General features: G+C 45.7%; 1 protein-coding gene across 1 annotated transcript in view; it reads left to right on the forward strand.

Annotated features, from left to right (window-relative positions):
* The window catches only part of DNAH8 (dynein axonemal heavy chain 8), a 563,218-nt gene that overhangs the window by 354,914 nt on the left and 191,816 nt on the right, over positions 1–16,488 (forward strand). The window contains exons 50-51 of the mRNA XM_067565373.1: positions 1,529–1,775; positions 15,786–16,027. Coding sequence (XP_067421474.1) covers positions 1,529–1,775; positions 15,786–16,027 — 489 coding nt within the window. The remainder of the gene's footprint in view (positions 1–1,528; positions 1,776–15,785; positions 16,028–16,488) is intronic.

A 16,488-nucleotide genomic window follows, 5' to 3' on the forward strand; every position in this document is an offset into this window, starting at 1 on the left:
CTAAAGCCATAGCATTGTACAGAAAATTTGTGGCATAATCTCGGTGTTCATAGACCACTAAAGATTTGTCTCAGGTACACCATCTTGCCAAGAAGATTGGGTTCCTTCTTTCCCTTCTTTCACCCAAAGTGCCAAGGGCTCTGGGTATCAAAACTGTCTCTTTCCGTCCCAATTCACATAATTCACTGCTCACTGCTTTTCGTTTGCCACAGATTGTGAGAGATACTATGTGGTAGAGTGGAAAGTTTTTTACCCAATAATTTCCTATCTAGAGTAATGTCCCCCATGATTCAGTCTACCCTGGTAATTGATTCTTTTTTGGAATACGAGTCATGCATATAGTTAAAAGTTAGTTCAATTTCAAAGTTAATAATGTGCTTGGCAGACAGCTATCTGAGTATCTCTACAGTTTGGGAAGAACTCTCCAAGACCCCTTGGGATCAAAATTGTACCACAGCCAAATTCCACAGGGAAAAGGGATAGCTCATTCATAATGAATTGTTGGAGATACTACTACTAGAAAGTAAATCACAGAATAAGTAATTTTCCCTTACCAGGCTCCTATGGGTAGCTATGACTGTGACTACCTCTTATAGAGAAAGTCTCCTTCTTGAGATTTTAGGTAGTTTCTTAAGAAAACAAGCAAAAAGAACTAGAGACCAAGGCAGTTTATGGTGTCTCAGATTCAGTATTTACAATATGTTTGTGGCTACAATAAAATACCATTACTGGCTGTTTAATTTGACCTTGATCCTGAAGTTCAGGCCAGGATTTTGGCTAGGACTTCAAAAGAGTCTGATTTTAGTTCCAAGATGGATGACGTATTGTCCTTCTTAAAGAGATTAGGTCTAAAACTAAATCTCAAGCAATGAATGCTTCCCCACATGGAATATCCAAAGGTAAACAAGTATTGAGTTAATATTGTTGATATATTACCATGTGGTGTCTGCAAATCTTGGTGGGACGGGTCCTATGATTAAATCTTAACTGTTTCTGTATTTGAAATCTCCCTGTGATAACAGAAATTCCTGTGATCACCAGGATACAAGAAGTATTGCTGTGTTATGTCTACCTTACACACTCACATTATTTAACAGTGCAATGGTTAACCATTCTCTTGCTATACCTTTTTTGTATTAACATTCATTTTTCTCTATCAACAGCATTAAAATTCTTTTTAAAATGTTATAGTAAAATTGTTTTTAGCTGCTCTGAAGAGCTCAGACTTGACTTCCCTCGAGAAAGTATGTTTCACAATAAACACATTTGGTTTTCATCAGTTTAGGAGCTACATGTTAGTCAGTAGCATTTTACAAAGAGTAGTAATTAGGAATATATCCAAAGCAGTTTAAATTTTGAAGTTTGTACTTCATCTGTAAAGCTTTCTAATTGCCATCAAATAGGTGTCTTCTATTTAATGTAATTTTATAAGTGCTGTCTCTGGATCATATGAGTAAATCTCTGCAAAAATAGCCTTTTAGAATAAGCATGATATTTTTCAAAATAGTTCACTTTTTTCCCCCATTAGTTATATGAAACTTATAAAGTACGCCATGGGTTGATGATACTTGGACCCAGTGGATCTGGAAAAACAACAGTTATAACTATGCTGATGAGGGCAATGACAGAGTGTGGACGTCCTCATAGAGAAATGCGTATGAACCCAAAAGCTATTACTGCTCCTCAGATGTTTGGCAAACTAGATACTGCAACTAATGACTGGACAGATGGAATCTTTTCTACACTGTGGAGGAAAACACTAAAAGCTAAAAAGGGTATGCAAATATATTGTATGTGATAAGATCAAAATATCCAATCCGTGCTGTCCTTATAAAAGCATCTAGTATTTGCAAGTACTATAACATACTCTGTCTTGAATGAAGAAATATAGTTATAATGATGAGGGATTTGAGTTCAGGGCTGTTATTAATAAGAGATAACATAATCAGGGTGCCTCCATCTTTGACTAACAATCTTTGATTAATAAATGCTAATACAGCACAACACAGAAAGGAAGGCTATCTGGAAACTGGAAAGTGACTCCAGCTCTATTCACTTCCAGCTCACTCCCAGGAACTGTGCTTTTTATATACTACATACTCCCCTTTATCCGAAACCCTATTATCCAAACCTCCACATTATCCAAATCCCTTTCTTTGGCCCCTAACATCAGATACATGCTGCGGAGGGACAAGGAAAGGATTCAGATATGTGGAGGTTGGGGTAATAGAGCAGAGCTCTCTGGCTTGGAGTGTGAGGAAGCAGAGGATGAGCCCCTAGCTGCAAGAGAGGCCATCTTGTTGCTGAATGGCTCACGCAGCAGCGCTGGAAGTCAATAAGCTAAAGATAGCTGTTCTTTATGGTATCTCAGCATACCTAATCAATGAACTAGAGATATCTGTAACCAAGTCCTTAGTATAGAAAACACCTGTGGAAATAAGTAATTGCTAATAAGCTAAAATACATCTCTTAATGGGTCATTATCTCATAAATCTCCAAAGACATTTGCAATAAAGTCTCTTACAAGTGGTCCCTTCCTGGACACCTGGGCACATTCTTCATGGGTCAGCAGGGTCAAGACAAAAATATTATACACATTACAACATTTGGTCACATATTAAATTTAACCTACTTACAGAGTCCCTAGAAAACTAGAATTATAGATATAAAACACTTTGATTCATGCACGAGGTATTATGGGGCTGTATATACAAAGAACCGTGGGGAGTTAGATTCATCTGCTAACAAGGGTAAGGTGCATTCCTTGTGAGAAGGCAATAGTTTCTGTATTTCTTACTTTTACATGATCATATTATATTTTAATGAAAACCTACTTGTGACTTAGTCACTTCAACTTTCCAGTTCAGCATATGGATGATATTCTGCTTTTGCAAAGTTATAATCAAGATTTATATGGATTAGTTCTTCTTCGAGTGCTTGCTCATGTTCATTCCACTGTAGGTGTGTGCATGCCTCCGTGCATGGTTACCTGGGACTTTTTTCCCCTTAGCAGACCCTGTAGGGCTAGCTCCAGCACCCCTTGGAGCCCCACGCACATGCCGTGGTATATGAGGCGCTGCTGGCCCTATGCCCCCTCAGTTCCTTCTTTCCATCCATGAAGTTTGCTGGAACTAGCCTTGCTTGAATCACAAGTACTATTCTCCTTGTTTGGACTTGATTATTCTGTTTTGTAGCTGATAGTTTAGTTAAGTAGTTGTTAATAGAGTAGTTAGAGATAAGGTAGACCCAGCTGGGACTTCGCACAGCTGGGGCATGCCCTGGTCACTAAGCTGGTCACCTAGGCTGGTCACACGGCTGGTCACCTAGAGTAGAGCACAGCCGCTCCCCTAGCAGTCGGTCCAGGTCAGTGGCGTCAAGCCGACCTGCTCTGACAGGCAAGAGTCTCCCTCCCGACCCTGAGGTCGATCCCTGGCACTGGGAGCGGCTCAAGTTAGGAGACGGCGTTGGTTGAGGTCCCCCGCCGGGCAACACTCAGACAGCTCCCGTTCTCGCTCACTGGAACCGAGGAGTTCGCCCGCACCGAGGCGGCACAGAACCCAGTCGTCGTCGAGGACCCGACACCGATGAGTTTGCCCGCACCGAGGCAGCGCACAACCTGGTTGTCGGAGGAAGACCCGACACTGAAGATTTCGCCTGCGTGGAGGTGGCTCTGAACCCGGTCATCGGAGTCTGGCTCGGTACTGAGGAGTTTGCCTGCACCGAGGCAGTGCCGAACCTGATCACCAAAAGCCTCTACGGAACCACGGGGACAAGCAGCACCGGAAATCGTCTTTGCCGAGGTGACACTCCGGTACTTCTAGCTTTTCGGAGCACAACCCTGCTCATCGGCATTGTTTGCGGCGATGAAGACATTTTTCGTCATCCTCCAGGTCGGAGGCATCGAGGAGATGTCCTCCAGTGAGACAGAGCGCCCGTGGCCTAGGACACTGCTCCCCCCCAGCAGGGTACTGCAGGACTAGGGCCTCGGACTCTGATGCTGCTTCAGGGTCTTCCAAGGGGGGTAGTCGTCTGGTGAGCTGACGTTCTCATAAGGTGCCAGAGCCCCCATTGCAGTTAGCCCCCAAATGGCCCCAAAGACAGTGGCCACCCCAATAGCCTTACTGGGCACCCTGGGGTCTCCAGGTGGGGCGGGACCCCAATCACTCAAATCTTCAGGGGTGCAGTCCATGCCTCCGGTACCGGAGAAGGCCAATCAACATCCCTCCTCGGATGAGGAGTCAGACCCGCATGAAGGAACCTCAGTGGGTATCGCACGTCACCAGGAGGGTGCACACCCTCAGGCTGCACCCCTGAAATTCTCCTCCTCCTTGCCAGATGAGGCAGTCTCTCAGGACCACTCTGCACCACTGGATGACTTCAGGGCGCACCAGAAGCTGCTCAAGAGGATTGCCTCCAACTTGGGGATGGAGGTGGAAGAACTAAAAAAGGCTGCAGACAGTCTCTTTAATGTGTTGGTGGTGGCTGCCCCAGCTCAAATAGCCCTCCCAGTCCATGAAGGGGTCCTTAAAATAGTGAAGGCCCTGTGGCAAACCCCTCCTCGGTTTCCCCAACATCAAAGGCGGCCGAGAAGAAATATTACGTTCTCGCCAAGGGGTTTGAGTATTTGTTTACTCTTCCCGCCCCGGGACCCTGGTGGTTGACACCGCCAACCAGAGGGATAGGCAGGGTCAGCCCGGGTTGGCTCTCAAGAACAAAGATAACAAGAAGCTGGACTTGTTTGGGAGAAAAATGTATTCAACAGCAAGTCTCCAGTTTAGGATTGCCAATCAGCAGGCTGTCCTGGACAAATATAATTTTAACCTGTGGGATTCCCTGAGATGCTTTGCTGAGGCTGTGCCCCAAGACCAGGCCATAGATTTTAACAGTATCATGGAGGAAGGTACCGCAGTAGCTAGAGCAGTGCTCCAGGCATCCTCGGATGCGGCTGACTCAGTGGGCAGGGCTATAGTCTCCGCCATTTGCATGCAAAGGTGCTCGTGGCTCCAATCCTCTGGGCTGTCCCAGGAGGTTCAATAGTCCATCCAGGACCTTCCCTTTGACGGATCGGCCTTGTTTTTGGACCAGACTGATGCGAAGTTGCACAGTCTGAAGGACTCAAGGGCCATGCTTCGCTCCCTGGGTCTTTACACACCTCAGTCTTCTAGGTGTCAGGCACACCCCCAGGCACAGCAGCAGCCAAGGTTTCAGCCTAGGCCATTCCAGTCCTATAGGCAACGGGACAGAAACAGGGGCTCTAGAAGACAGAATCAGCCCCTAGTTCATCCTCAGCCCCCCAGCAAGGGCCTCCCAGGAGTCGGGCAACCAAAGGAGACACGTTTCATGGTGCGCCCGAAGGTGTCACCTCGACCATTCTCCTGGATCCATCCCGCCCCTTTTTAAACCAGCTAGTGCCCTTCTATTCCAAGTGGGCCAAAATCACTTCGGACCGCTGGGTCCTTGGGGTAGTCTTGGTGGGCTATATCCTACAGTTTACATCTACCCCCTCAACAACCCTCCCCCTCCATCTCTCTTCAGGGACCCCTCTCACGAATAATTCCTCATACAGGAGGCGGACACCCTCCTCAGTCTGGGAGCGGTGGAAACGGTCCCTCAGGTCAGAAGGGGGAAAGGGTTCTATTCAAGGTACTTCCTCATTCCCAAGGTGAAAGGGGGGGTCTAAGGCCCATGTTAGACCTGCATCGTATAAACAAATATATCAAGAGACTCAAATTTTGCATGGTCTCCCTAGCTTCCATAATTCCTTCCCTGGATCCAGGAGACTGGTATGCCACCCTCGATCTCAAGGACGCATATTTTCATATATCTATCCTCCCCAGCCACAGGTGCTTCCTTTCCTTCATGGTGGCTGGCTCCCACTACCAGTTCACAGCCTTGCCCTTTGGCCTATCTTCGGCCCCGAGGGTGTTTACCAAGTTTATGGTGGTAGTGGCTGCCCACCTGAGATGAAAAGGTGTGCAAATTTTTCCTTACCTGGATGATTGGCTAATCAGAGGCAGGTCCAGGTCCCAAGCGCAGAACAGCGTGATCCTACTTGCTCCATGTGCCACAGGCTGGGTCTAGTCATAAACAAACAGAAGTCCACGTTAACCCCAGTTCAACTCATAGAATTCATTGGGGCTATCTTGGATGCTTCCCAGGCCATGCTTCAAGGCAATGATCTCCATCATCTCCCAGCTGCACCAATTCCCCATGACAACAGCCTGCATTGCCTGCAGCTGTTGGGTCATATGGCGGCCTGCACCTACGTGGTGAGACTCTCTCGTCTGAGACTCAGACCATTTCAAGCATGGCTGACCTCGGTATTTGTCCTGAGCAGACACCCACTGGACCAGGTGGTCACTGTTCCTCCACCCGTCCTAGCCTTCCTAGACTGGTGGCAGACTCCTTGGGCAGTGCTGAAGGGCATTCCATTCGAGAAATTAGCCCCATCAATTACCCTAATTTCCGATGCTTCAGACATAGAATGGGGGACCCACATCAGTGCCAACCTAGACACTCTGGGGATCTGGTCAAGGGAGGAGAGGCGCCTGCACATCAATGTGAAAGAGGTGAGGGCCATTCGCCTAGCATGCAGGATGTTCCTCCGATTCCTGACAGGCAGGGTGGTGCAGGTGCTGACAGACAATAGCGCAGTCATGTTCTACATAAACAGGCAGGGGAGACTGCACTCCTCAGCCCTCTGCAAGGAAGATATCTGTCTTTGGGACTTTACCGTGAGACATGATTTCCACTTGGCGGCCTCTAACCTTCCGAGAGTGAGGAACGATGAGGCAGATCGCCTCAGCAGGTCGTTTCTACCCTACCATGATTGGTCACTAAACCCAGAGGTGGCGTCTATGATCTTCCACAAGTGGAGTGTTCCCCAAGTGGACCTGTTCATGTCAGCCTGGAACAAGAAGTGTCCACGGTTCTGCTCTCTCTGGGGTTGAGAAACGGGGTCAATTTATGATGCTTTCCTCATGGACTGGTTGGGGAACCTCATGTACGCGTTCCCACCCATTCCACTCCTGCTCAGGGTCCTATTAAAAATCAAGAGGGAGAGAACAAACACTATAGTAATCGCTCCAGCCTGGCCGAGACAGCACTGATTCAGCATGCTGCTGAACCTCTCAATCGCCCCACCCCTGGAGCTCCCAAGACGGCTCGACCTTCTGTCCCAGGACCATGGCCGCCTGTTGCACCTGGGCCTGGACTCCTGCAACTCATGGCATGGAGGATCTGTAGCTGACGGAGAGAGAGAGAGACTGCTCGGTGTAGGTCCAACAAGTCCTGCTTGGCAGCAGGAAGCCTTCTATGCAGGTTGTTTATTGGGCTAAGTGGAGATGGTTTACCTCTTGGGCGGAATCCCGGGGTATCTCTCCCAGCCTCTCGCCTATACAGGCAATCCTGGAGTATCTGCTCCAACTAAAGCTACAAGAACTGGCGCTGGCTTTGTTGAAGGTTCATGTGGCAGCTATTTCGGCCTTCCATCAGCCGCTAGAGGGGAGATCCCTGTTCTCCCACCCCATGTCGGTCAGGTTCCTCAAGGGGGAGGAGAGGCTTTATCCGCAGGTCCATGACCTGGTGCCTCCCTGGGATCTCAACCTGGTCCTCTCAAAACTTATGGGGCCCCCTTCAAACCCATGGTTTCATGCCCTCTGCTTCTGCTTTCATGGAAGGTGGCCTTTCTGGTGGCCATTACCTCAGCTAGGAGGGTCTCCGAGATTAGGGCACTGACCTCGGAGCCCCCTTATGCAATGTTTTATAAAGAGAAGGTTCAGTTGAGGCCACATCTGGCCTTTCTGCCCAAGGTGGTTTCCCAGTTTCATTGTAATCAGGATATTTTTCTCCACGTGTTTTTCCCCAAACCTCACAGTTCAGAGAAGGAGAGGAGGTGGCACTCGCTGGACGTGAGATGGGCCCTGGCATTCTACATCGAGTGCACAAAGCCGTTCCGGAAACGCAGCTCTTCGTAACAGTGGTCAGCCTGAGGAAAGGCTCACTTGTCTCCACCAAGCGCATCTCCTCGTAGATTACATCATGCACCAAGTTCTGCTCCGAGCAGGCGAGGGTGCCGCTTCTGGGTACCATCACAGCGCGCTCAATCAGAGCTCAAGCCTCGTCTACAGCCTTCCTGGAGAGAGTGCCCGTGCAAGACATCTGCAAAGCTGCCACCTTGTCATCAGTGCATATCTTCATGTCCCACTACGCCATCGTCCAGCAGGCGAGAGAGGACGTGGGATTTGGCAGAGCAGTTCTGAGGGCAGCTCATCGGTAACTCTGACCTCCAAAGGTATTACTTGTTAGTCACCTACAGTGGAATGGACAGGAGCAAGCACTTGAAGAAGAAAACTAGGTTACTTACCAGTAACTGCTGTTCTTCAAGATGTGTTGCTTATGTCCATTCCACAGCCCACCCCCCGTCTCCGCTGCCGGAGTTGGCAGAAAGAAGGCACTGAGGGGGCATATGGCCAGCAGTGCCTCATATACCGCAGCATGTATGCAGGCCTCCAGGGGATGCTGGAGCCGGCCCTACGGGGTCAGCTAAGGCGAAAAAGTTCCGGGTAACCATGCACGGTGGCGTGCACATACCTACAGTGGAATAGACATGAGCAACGCATCTCAAAGAACAGCAGTTCCTGATAAGTAACCTTGTTTTTTAGTGGCTTTAAAATAACATATTTTCCATTTTTCCATTTTTAACATTAATTTTTAACATTTATTGCTTTGATAGGATCTGTGGTTGCAAAATTCCTCTTCATGTATATTGATCTCAAATTGAAACTGTAAAATATTTTTGATGGAGGAAGGAAATATTAGTTTCTGGAACATTTGTTTTAATATTTGGAATTAACTGTAATGTCAAAAACCAAAATACAGGCCAACATTTTCAAGTTTGGGTGCCTAAAATTAGGCATCTACATCCATATGAATGCACTTAAATAAAAGTGGCCTGATATTCAGAGTTGCTGAGCACCCACAGCTCTTGTTGACTGTAGTGGGAGCTGTGAGTAATCAACACCTGTAAAAAGCAGGCCACTTTTATTTGGTTGCCTAAATGTAGATAATTTTCTCATTTTAGGCACCCAAGTTTGAAAATTTTGGCATTTAGAACTATATAGAATATTGTAATAAGAGCAGGTACTGGTTTTGAGAGAAAAGTGTTTAAATCACTGTTGACTTACAGTAGCAGTGCATCTCAGTCAAGCCAGGGAATTCAGTGCCATCTAATCTGCTACAGTGGAACTCCGTGAAGGCAGTACCAGGAAGAAAAGGATGTTACTTACTTACAGTAACTCTTGTTTTCTGATTGTATTCTTTCAGCAAGCCACACTGACCCTTGCTCTGCCTTCCCTTTTACTTCAGAGCCCAACTCTATAGGATTTCAAGAGGCAGAGAGAAACTGTTAAAAGGTGTGGGCTATTTATACTTGTCTTTGAGGTACAGGGGTTAGGAGACATGCATTTACACCCCCCACCCTCCCAGCTGCAAGCTACTGCTTCAGAAGTGGTTCCCTGGCTAGGCATCCAATTCCTACAGTGGGAGTTTATGGAATCAATACTATTGGAAGAAAAGAGTTCTTCTTTGAGTGATTCTCCATATGCATATTCCATTCGTGCTGTGCATGCATCCCATGCATCTGAGATTGGAGTCTTTATGTCCATCGATGCCTCTTGTGGCTGAGCATGCACTCTGAGTGTCCTGATGCCCCAAATTGATGGCTTAAAAGGTCAGAGCAGGCCAATTGCCATTCAGTTACTCTCACCGCTTCCTGGCTTCAAGACAGAGCTGCTCATAGTTTGTTGCTTCAGTGAACTGCTGCCCCTTTTTTCTCTATTTTTATAGGTAAATTTTATAGTCAGTAATAGTTAACTATTTGCCCATTTGATATGCTGTTTGTATTTAGCGTAGGTTTCTTTTTTACCAGTAAATTGTTATCTTTACTCCTGATACTGAGATGGTGTCTTTTATGTCTCTCAGTTTTAAGTAATGCCATTGAATGATGGGCATGTAAAGCGCTTATTTTGTTTGGGAGAATTCCACATTCCTAGAAAATGTACAATTTGTAGGTCCTTTACCCATAGGAACTGAAAAACTAGGGTGGCTCACCTCCAAATATTTTTAATGGGCAGATTCATAAGACCATCTTTAGAACTGAGGTCTTTGACCCCTCTTTATTTGATCTGATAGGTTATAGGAGTGCTCCAGTCAGCAAGAGATCTACGAAGTCTGAAATTCCTCAGCTGCTTCTTTAGCCCAGAATGTGAGAAAGACTGATGGTGTTCCCGCTGTGAAGAAGATGCATTATAAGGAAAAGATGAGAGGCAGCTCTCCAATCAGTCTGTCAAAAAAGAAAGTGGCTTCAATACACCATTGCACTTCAAGAGAGACTTTGTTGCCCCATGTGGCTGATACTCCTATATTGTTACTGAGGCCTCAGCACTGAAACACTGGGTGAAAACAGTGGCTAGTAAATACCATCTCAAGATTCTCCCTCATGTAGTTTGTTACCAACTACAGTGACTCCTGCTCTGGTGCCATCTACTTTTGTTGCTCCAGTACTGCAGCCTTTAGCTCCTACTTCAGCACTGCTGTTTCTCCCACTGTGCTGTACATTAATAATGACATATACGGCATTGGAGGATCTACACATTCTGCAGAAACACACTTCTAAACCTGAAAATACTATTGAGGAGCTGCCAGTCCTCTCTGCTGACTTATTGGGACCTACCAGGATGTTGTTGTCTTTCTTGGATAAGGCTGTGCTTCCTCCCACTAGTCCACAGTTAGATGTTTTCAAGAATTTTCCAGATTTGTTAAAAAGGGTGTTGGAATCCCTTTGGAAGACATTAATAAACTTATTGATGTTATCCAATCTTGTCTGCTAGAAGAATAGCCTTTCCAATTAATAAGTTATAGTAGGGTACACTTTCTGAGTAGTTCTTTGAATTACTCATTTATTAACTCTTTTACAGAGTACAAAATTCTTCTTAAGTGCCTCAAGTCAAACCTTTCTGGGATCCAGGTTCAGATGCTACTTCTCCTAAGTTCAGGAGTCCCACAGCCCTCCTCCTGGATGTGGGTTATAAATGAGGCCTGATGTGGCCCTCAGTCAGCTTCTCTCTGCTGTTCCCTTTCCATTAAGTCCTTTCACATTTACGTTGGGGAAGGATCACCGGGCAGCAGCCACCTGTTAGAATCTCCTAGTTATGATGGAGGAGGCAACATGTATGCTGCTCTCCTTCCCAGGGCTTGTCCTGTTGGCTGGGAGAGAGGAGAGACTTGCCCCACCCTGCTCTACAATGGTCCTGGTCCCAGGCCCTTAAAGGAGAAACACAGTTTTTTCCCCATACACTAATTATTTTGCCAGGACCCATACATCTCTCCCAGGAACTGCCTCTGCTATTTCCTAGGCCCTCATATACATCAATACTACTGCCATACCATGGAACAGGGGTTGTCTGACCCCTAGTCCCTACTACCCTTAATGGGGATGGACCACCTCTGCTTCATGAAGCAATTATAGACCCTGCAAAGATTATTTGGTAGACTCCCACTTCAGCAGCTTCAGTGTTCTGAAAATCAGACAAGAAATATCACATTCTCTGTAAGAGAGCTGAACTCTTTTATTTTACCTGGTGCATGGTTCTCTTGTGGTGACAGCTGCAAATGAGAAATCCAGGCAACAATTCAAAACCACACCAAAAGACCGGGAGCCAAAGAGATGATATTTCTTTAATCATAAATCTTATTCGTTTGCCATTTTACAGTTAAGGATTTTAAATTATCAGGTCCTCCTAGCCAGATGCGATTTTCTGAACAAAGAGACATTATCAGAAGTTATGAACAAACTTCCCATGAGTCCTAAAGAGGAGTTTTCTTCTCCATTGACAGAAGGACAGTTTGTGGCCAGAACCAACTTGATGCACTTATGCAACAGGCTGCACTTGATGCTGCTAACATGCCTCCAGATTAATGGTGACAGCAGTGGTTATGAGAAGAGTCCCATGGCTACAGGTATCTACCTTCCCACAGGAAGTATATTTTACAGGAGGAGACTTGCCATTTCAAGGGCTGAATTTTTTAGTTCCTAAACAGATGATTCTGTTCATCTGCTTAAGGATTTCTGAACCAAATTTTGATCTCCTGCTGTCTACATTCCTGCCCCTAAAAGAAAGCATATCGGACAACCAGGTTATACATTGCAGAGACCTGCTCCTTCACCACCCTTTTTCCACCAGAGACCAGCAGAACTGCCCAGAGAGAGGCCATGTTTGCATAGGAAGAAACCATCTACTTCCTCTGCTTATACATTTCAAACTGCCTAGTGAGAAACATTCGTTTTAGTGGGTCAGTTGAGAGACGTGAAAACTACTTCCAAAGGTCCAGACCCATCAACCCTGTCTTTTTGACCTTCAATCTTGCATGGTCCTCCACCTTGAACCAGAGGGTTTTGAACACTGACACAACAGGATATTCTGTCCAGTTCCATATTGTGTCTACTCTTATCTCTCCCCTTCCCTGTCCCTTTTCAAGGATCCATCTCACAAAGAACAACTACCTCAAGAAATCCTCCTGCTTAGGTCTCTTGGAGTGACAGAAAGTGTTCCTCTTCAGTATCAGAGGAAGTGATTCCACAGCAAATAATTCCACACCCCAGAGAAGATAGGAGGATGTGGCCCATCTTCATCTTCAGAAGTCTCAGTACCTTCATATGAAAGCTGAAGTTCAGGATGGTTATGCTTACTTTGATAATTCCCCTTCTGGATCACAGGGACTGATTTGAATCTCTCTGCCTTCAAGATGCATTTTTCCATATCTCAGTTATACAATTTCACATGAACTGGGTTCATAAAAGAATTAGATAAATTTGTGGAGGATAGTTGCATCAATGGCTATTAATCAAGATGGTCAGGGATGCAACTCCATGTTCTAAGTGTTCTTAGCTTCTGATTGCAAGAAGCTTGGAGTGGATGACAGAGGATGGATCACTCAATGATTCCTGTTCTGTTCATTCCCTTTGAAGCACCTGACAATGACCACTGTCAGAAGACAGGATACTGGGCTAGATGGACCATTGCTCTGACCCTGTATGGCCATTCTTATGTTCTAAAAGGTATAAAGTAACCTAAGAGTCCCCTGACTCAGACACCTACTCCTCCACTGAGGAAGGGGAGCTCTCAGAGTCAGTCTCTGAGAAGAGCATGAAAAAATATGAAACAAAAGTTTTTCCCCCAGAAATGTTTGAAACCCTTTGCAAAGGGGTTGCATCCATAGTCCAGATCCAACCTGAACAGGTGGTACAGGACAAGCCTAAAGGGAAGTACCAGCATTCTAAATCCTCACTTGAGACAGCAGTCCTGCTGCACCTATCCTTCCAAGATGTGAACAAAGAAGAATGGGAAACCTTTGAGAAAGGCAAATGCATAAGCAGGCGTACAAGTTGTAAAAGCACATACATCAGACTACATCTGTGTGTGAACAGGCTGGCTAAGGTGTGTTAACATCAAGCATTATCTGGATATGCTTCTATATGTACCTCCGCTGGTACTCCTCTCTCTGAAAATCACAGTTATACCAAAGGTCAGTGTCAGGCCTACTCCTCCATCTGGACTAAGTTAAGTAGTGGTGTCAAGAACAACAAAATTCCTAAGGATCCTGCTATCCCACCCTTTTTGGACTTTCTTCAGGATGGCATAGACAAGGTTCTTTAGCCCAGATCTAAAGCACCAGATGTCAGCTACAAGTAGTCTCCTGTTTGCAAGATTCTTCTGGTTCCTTGACAGAGAGCCTTGAGGTATCCAGTTTTCTCAGAGCAGTCAGACTGGATAAATCTGTGGTTAGACCAATCTTAGCTAAGTGGGACCTACCATTGTTGTTAAAAGCCCTAACCACAGGCCCTTTTGAGCCTCTGTCATCAGTATCTCTATTCTACCTATCCATCAAAAACTGTTTTCTGTTCAACATCACGCCTGCCAGATGAGTTTCTGAACTGGCAATTTTATTCATGCAGGAACCCCACTGTGTGTTCCATAATGACAAGTGGTGCTAAGAATCTCAGGATTGTTCTTGCTTAAGATACCTCCCAGGAGATGGTCCTGTCTTCATTCTGTCCAAAGCACAGTACCTGACAGAAAAGCTGTGGCACACTTTAGAAGATTGAAAAGCACTAAAGATCTATATCAATTGCACCTAATTGATCAGAAGATTGGGCTCCTTGTTTTTCCTCTTTCATCTGAAGTGCCAAAGGCTCAGGGTATCCAAACTACTGGATCAAGCCATGCATCATAGAGTCATAGAATGTGTCAGATGCTCTTGTTCCAGATAGTATCAAGGCACACTTCACAAGATCCATGAGGACTTTGTGGGCAGAAGGAGCTTGTGCTTCCACCACAGAAACCTGCAGGGAAGCAACATGGTTGTCAGTTGATACCTTTATTAGACATTATACAGTGGACTTTCTATCCTCTGCAGAGGCCTCATTTGGCAGGAAGGTGCTGCAGGCAGTGATCCAGTAATAGCATTGCCATTTTAGGTAATTAACTCTGGTGGTCTTCCCTATCTCATTTTGTTTTCTTATCCCTCCCTACGTCTTTTCACTGCTCACTACTACTTATATATATCAAAATTGTGAGAGATGTTGAGCTGCAGAGTGATAAATTCCTTACCCAATAATTTCCTTTCTGCTTGCAGCTTCTCCCACAATTCTACCCTCCTAGCTGGCTTCCTAGCCAAAGGACAGTATTTAATTTTGATAGTTTTGCTTACTGTACATAGTTCATTGGTTCACATAGAAGTTAATGTTACTAATCCTATTCAACAGGTTTTTACACTGCTTTGGAATGAATCATGTAACAGCACGCTGGAGAAGGGGATGTGGCTGGCACGGGCAGTGCTACAACTTTGAATTACCTCTGGAAACTGTAGACAGGAGGAGAATAGCCTGTATGTATCACAATTGTGGCAGACATTGCTAGCAGAAATGAAATAACTAGGTAAGAAATTTACCTATCTTACTGTATGAGAACCTGTTTTGAAGCACCCAAAGTGGACCCTCCTGCTTCTCTTGGAACTCCCTCCACTAGTGCACAGGAAGCCTCAGCAGCATCTTAGAGGAATATTTCTATTATGCACATATGTAAAGCAGCCACCTGGAGGTCTATTCACACATTTCAAAGCATTATGCAATTACTGAAACCTCCAGATCAGATGCATTTGGTAAAAGTATGTTACAATCAATCCCTGTTCTCCTAAGACTCTGAGCTCCATAGTATCAGTCCACTGCTTTTGAGTCGCCATAAGTAAATTATGCATATGGACAATCACTCAAAGAAGAAATGAAAGTTACTTGTACAATAACTGGAGTTCTTCAAGATGTGTTGACCATATTGATGTTCCATGGCCTGTCCTTCATTCACTTTACCTTAGAGTCTCTGTCACTAGGATTCTGCAGCAGAAGGAAACTGAGTGGTGGTTGACCCACTCTGCTCTTTTGTGCCCTTGGTGTAGGGCATGAGGGCACTCAGAACACATGCATGGCCATAACGGTTACTGCTGGCTGAAAGACACTGATCTAGGATACCTGCAGATCATAAGTGAGCTATGCATATGGACAGCACATTACAAAGAACTCCAGTTAATATATAGGTAAATAACTTTCCTTCATTGTAGGTAAGTAACATCTTTTATACATCTAGTTTAGCTCTTTAAAGGATCCTCCTTTGAATATATTTGCTCCCATTTTTATGTAAAATATTAATTCTTTCTTTTTCAATTGTTTCCAGGTGAGAATATCTTTCTGATTTTAGATGGTCCTGTGGATGCAATTTGGATTGAGAATCTGAATTCTGTTTTGGATGATAACAAGACTCTCACTTTAGCTAATGGTGATCGAATTCCTATGTCTCCTACCTGTAAACTGTTATTTGAGGTTCACAACATTGAGAATGCCTCTCCTGCAACAGTTTCTAGAATGGGCATGGTCTACATCAGTTCTTCTGCCCTCAGCTGGAGACCAATATTACAAGTAAGATTAAGACTGAGGGGAGGGTGTAGTGGTCTGCAGCCATCCCTCCCTGTCAGTCTCGGAGGGAGGCCATGCCCCCTCACTACGTTATGCCTGTGGATGCAATGTTCAGCAGGGGAATTATCAGTCAAAGGGCTCTGGCCTCTGGGCAGGGCCAACCAATAGGCAGTCTAAAGGCTCTGGCCCTCTCGGCAGGGCAGAGAAATAAGCAGTCTAGGGAGTGCTGGCACTCTGGGCAGGACAGAACAATAAGCAGTCTAGGGAGCTTTGGTGCTCCAGGCAGGGCAGAGCAATAAGCAGTCTTAGGGAGCTCTGGCCTTCTGGGCAGGGCACAGCAATAAGCAGTCTAGAGGCTCTAACCCTCTGGGAAGGGCAGAGCAATAAGCAATAAGCAAACACAGGCTGCCTGGCCTAAAGTGGGTAGACTGCCACCCCAGGAGGTAGGAGGACCCAGGCCCACC

The sequence above is a fragment of the Emydura macquarii genome, unplaced genomic scaffold (assembly GCF_026122565.2).
Source record: "Emydura macquarii macquarii isolate MOO-44397 ecotype Brisbane River unplaced genomic scaffold, CSIRO-AGI_Emac_v2 contig_2676, whole genome shotgun sequence".
In the NCBI taxonomy this organism is placed as follows: Eukaryota; Metazoa; Chordata; order Testudines; family Chelidae; genus Emydura; species Emydura macquarii.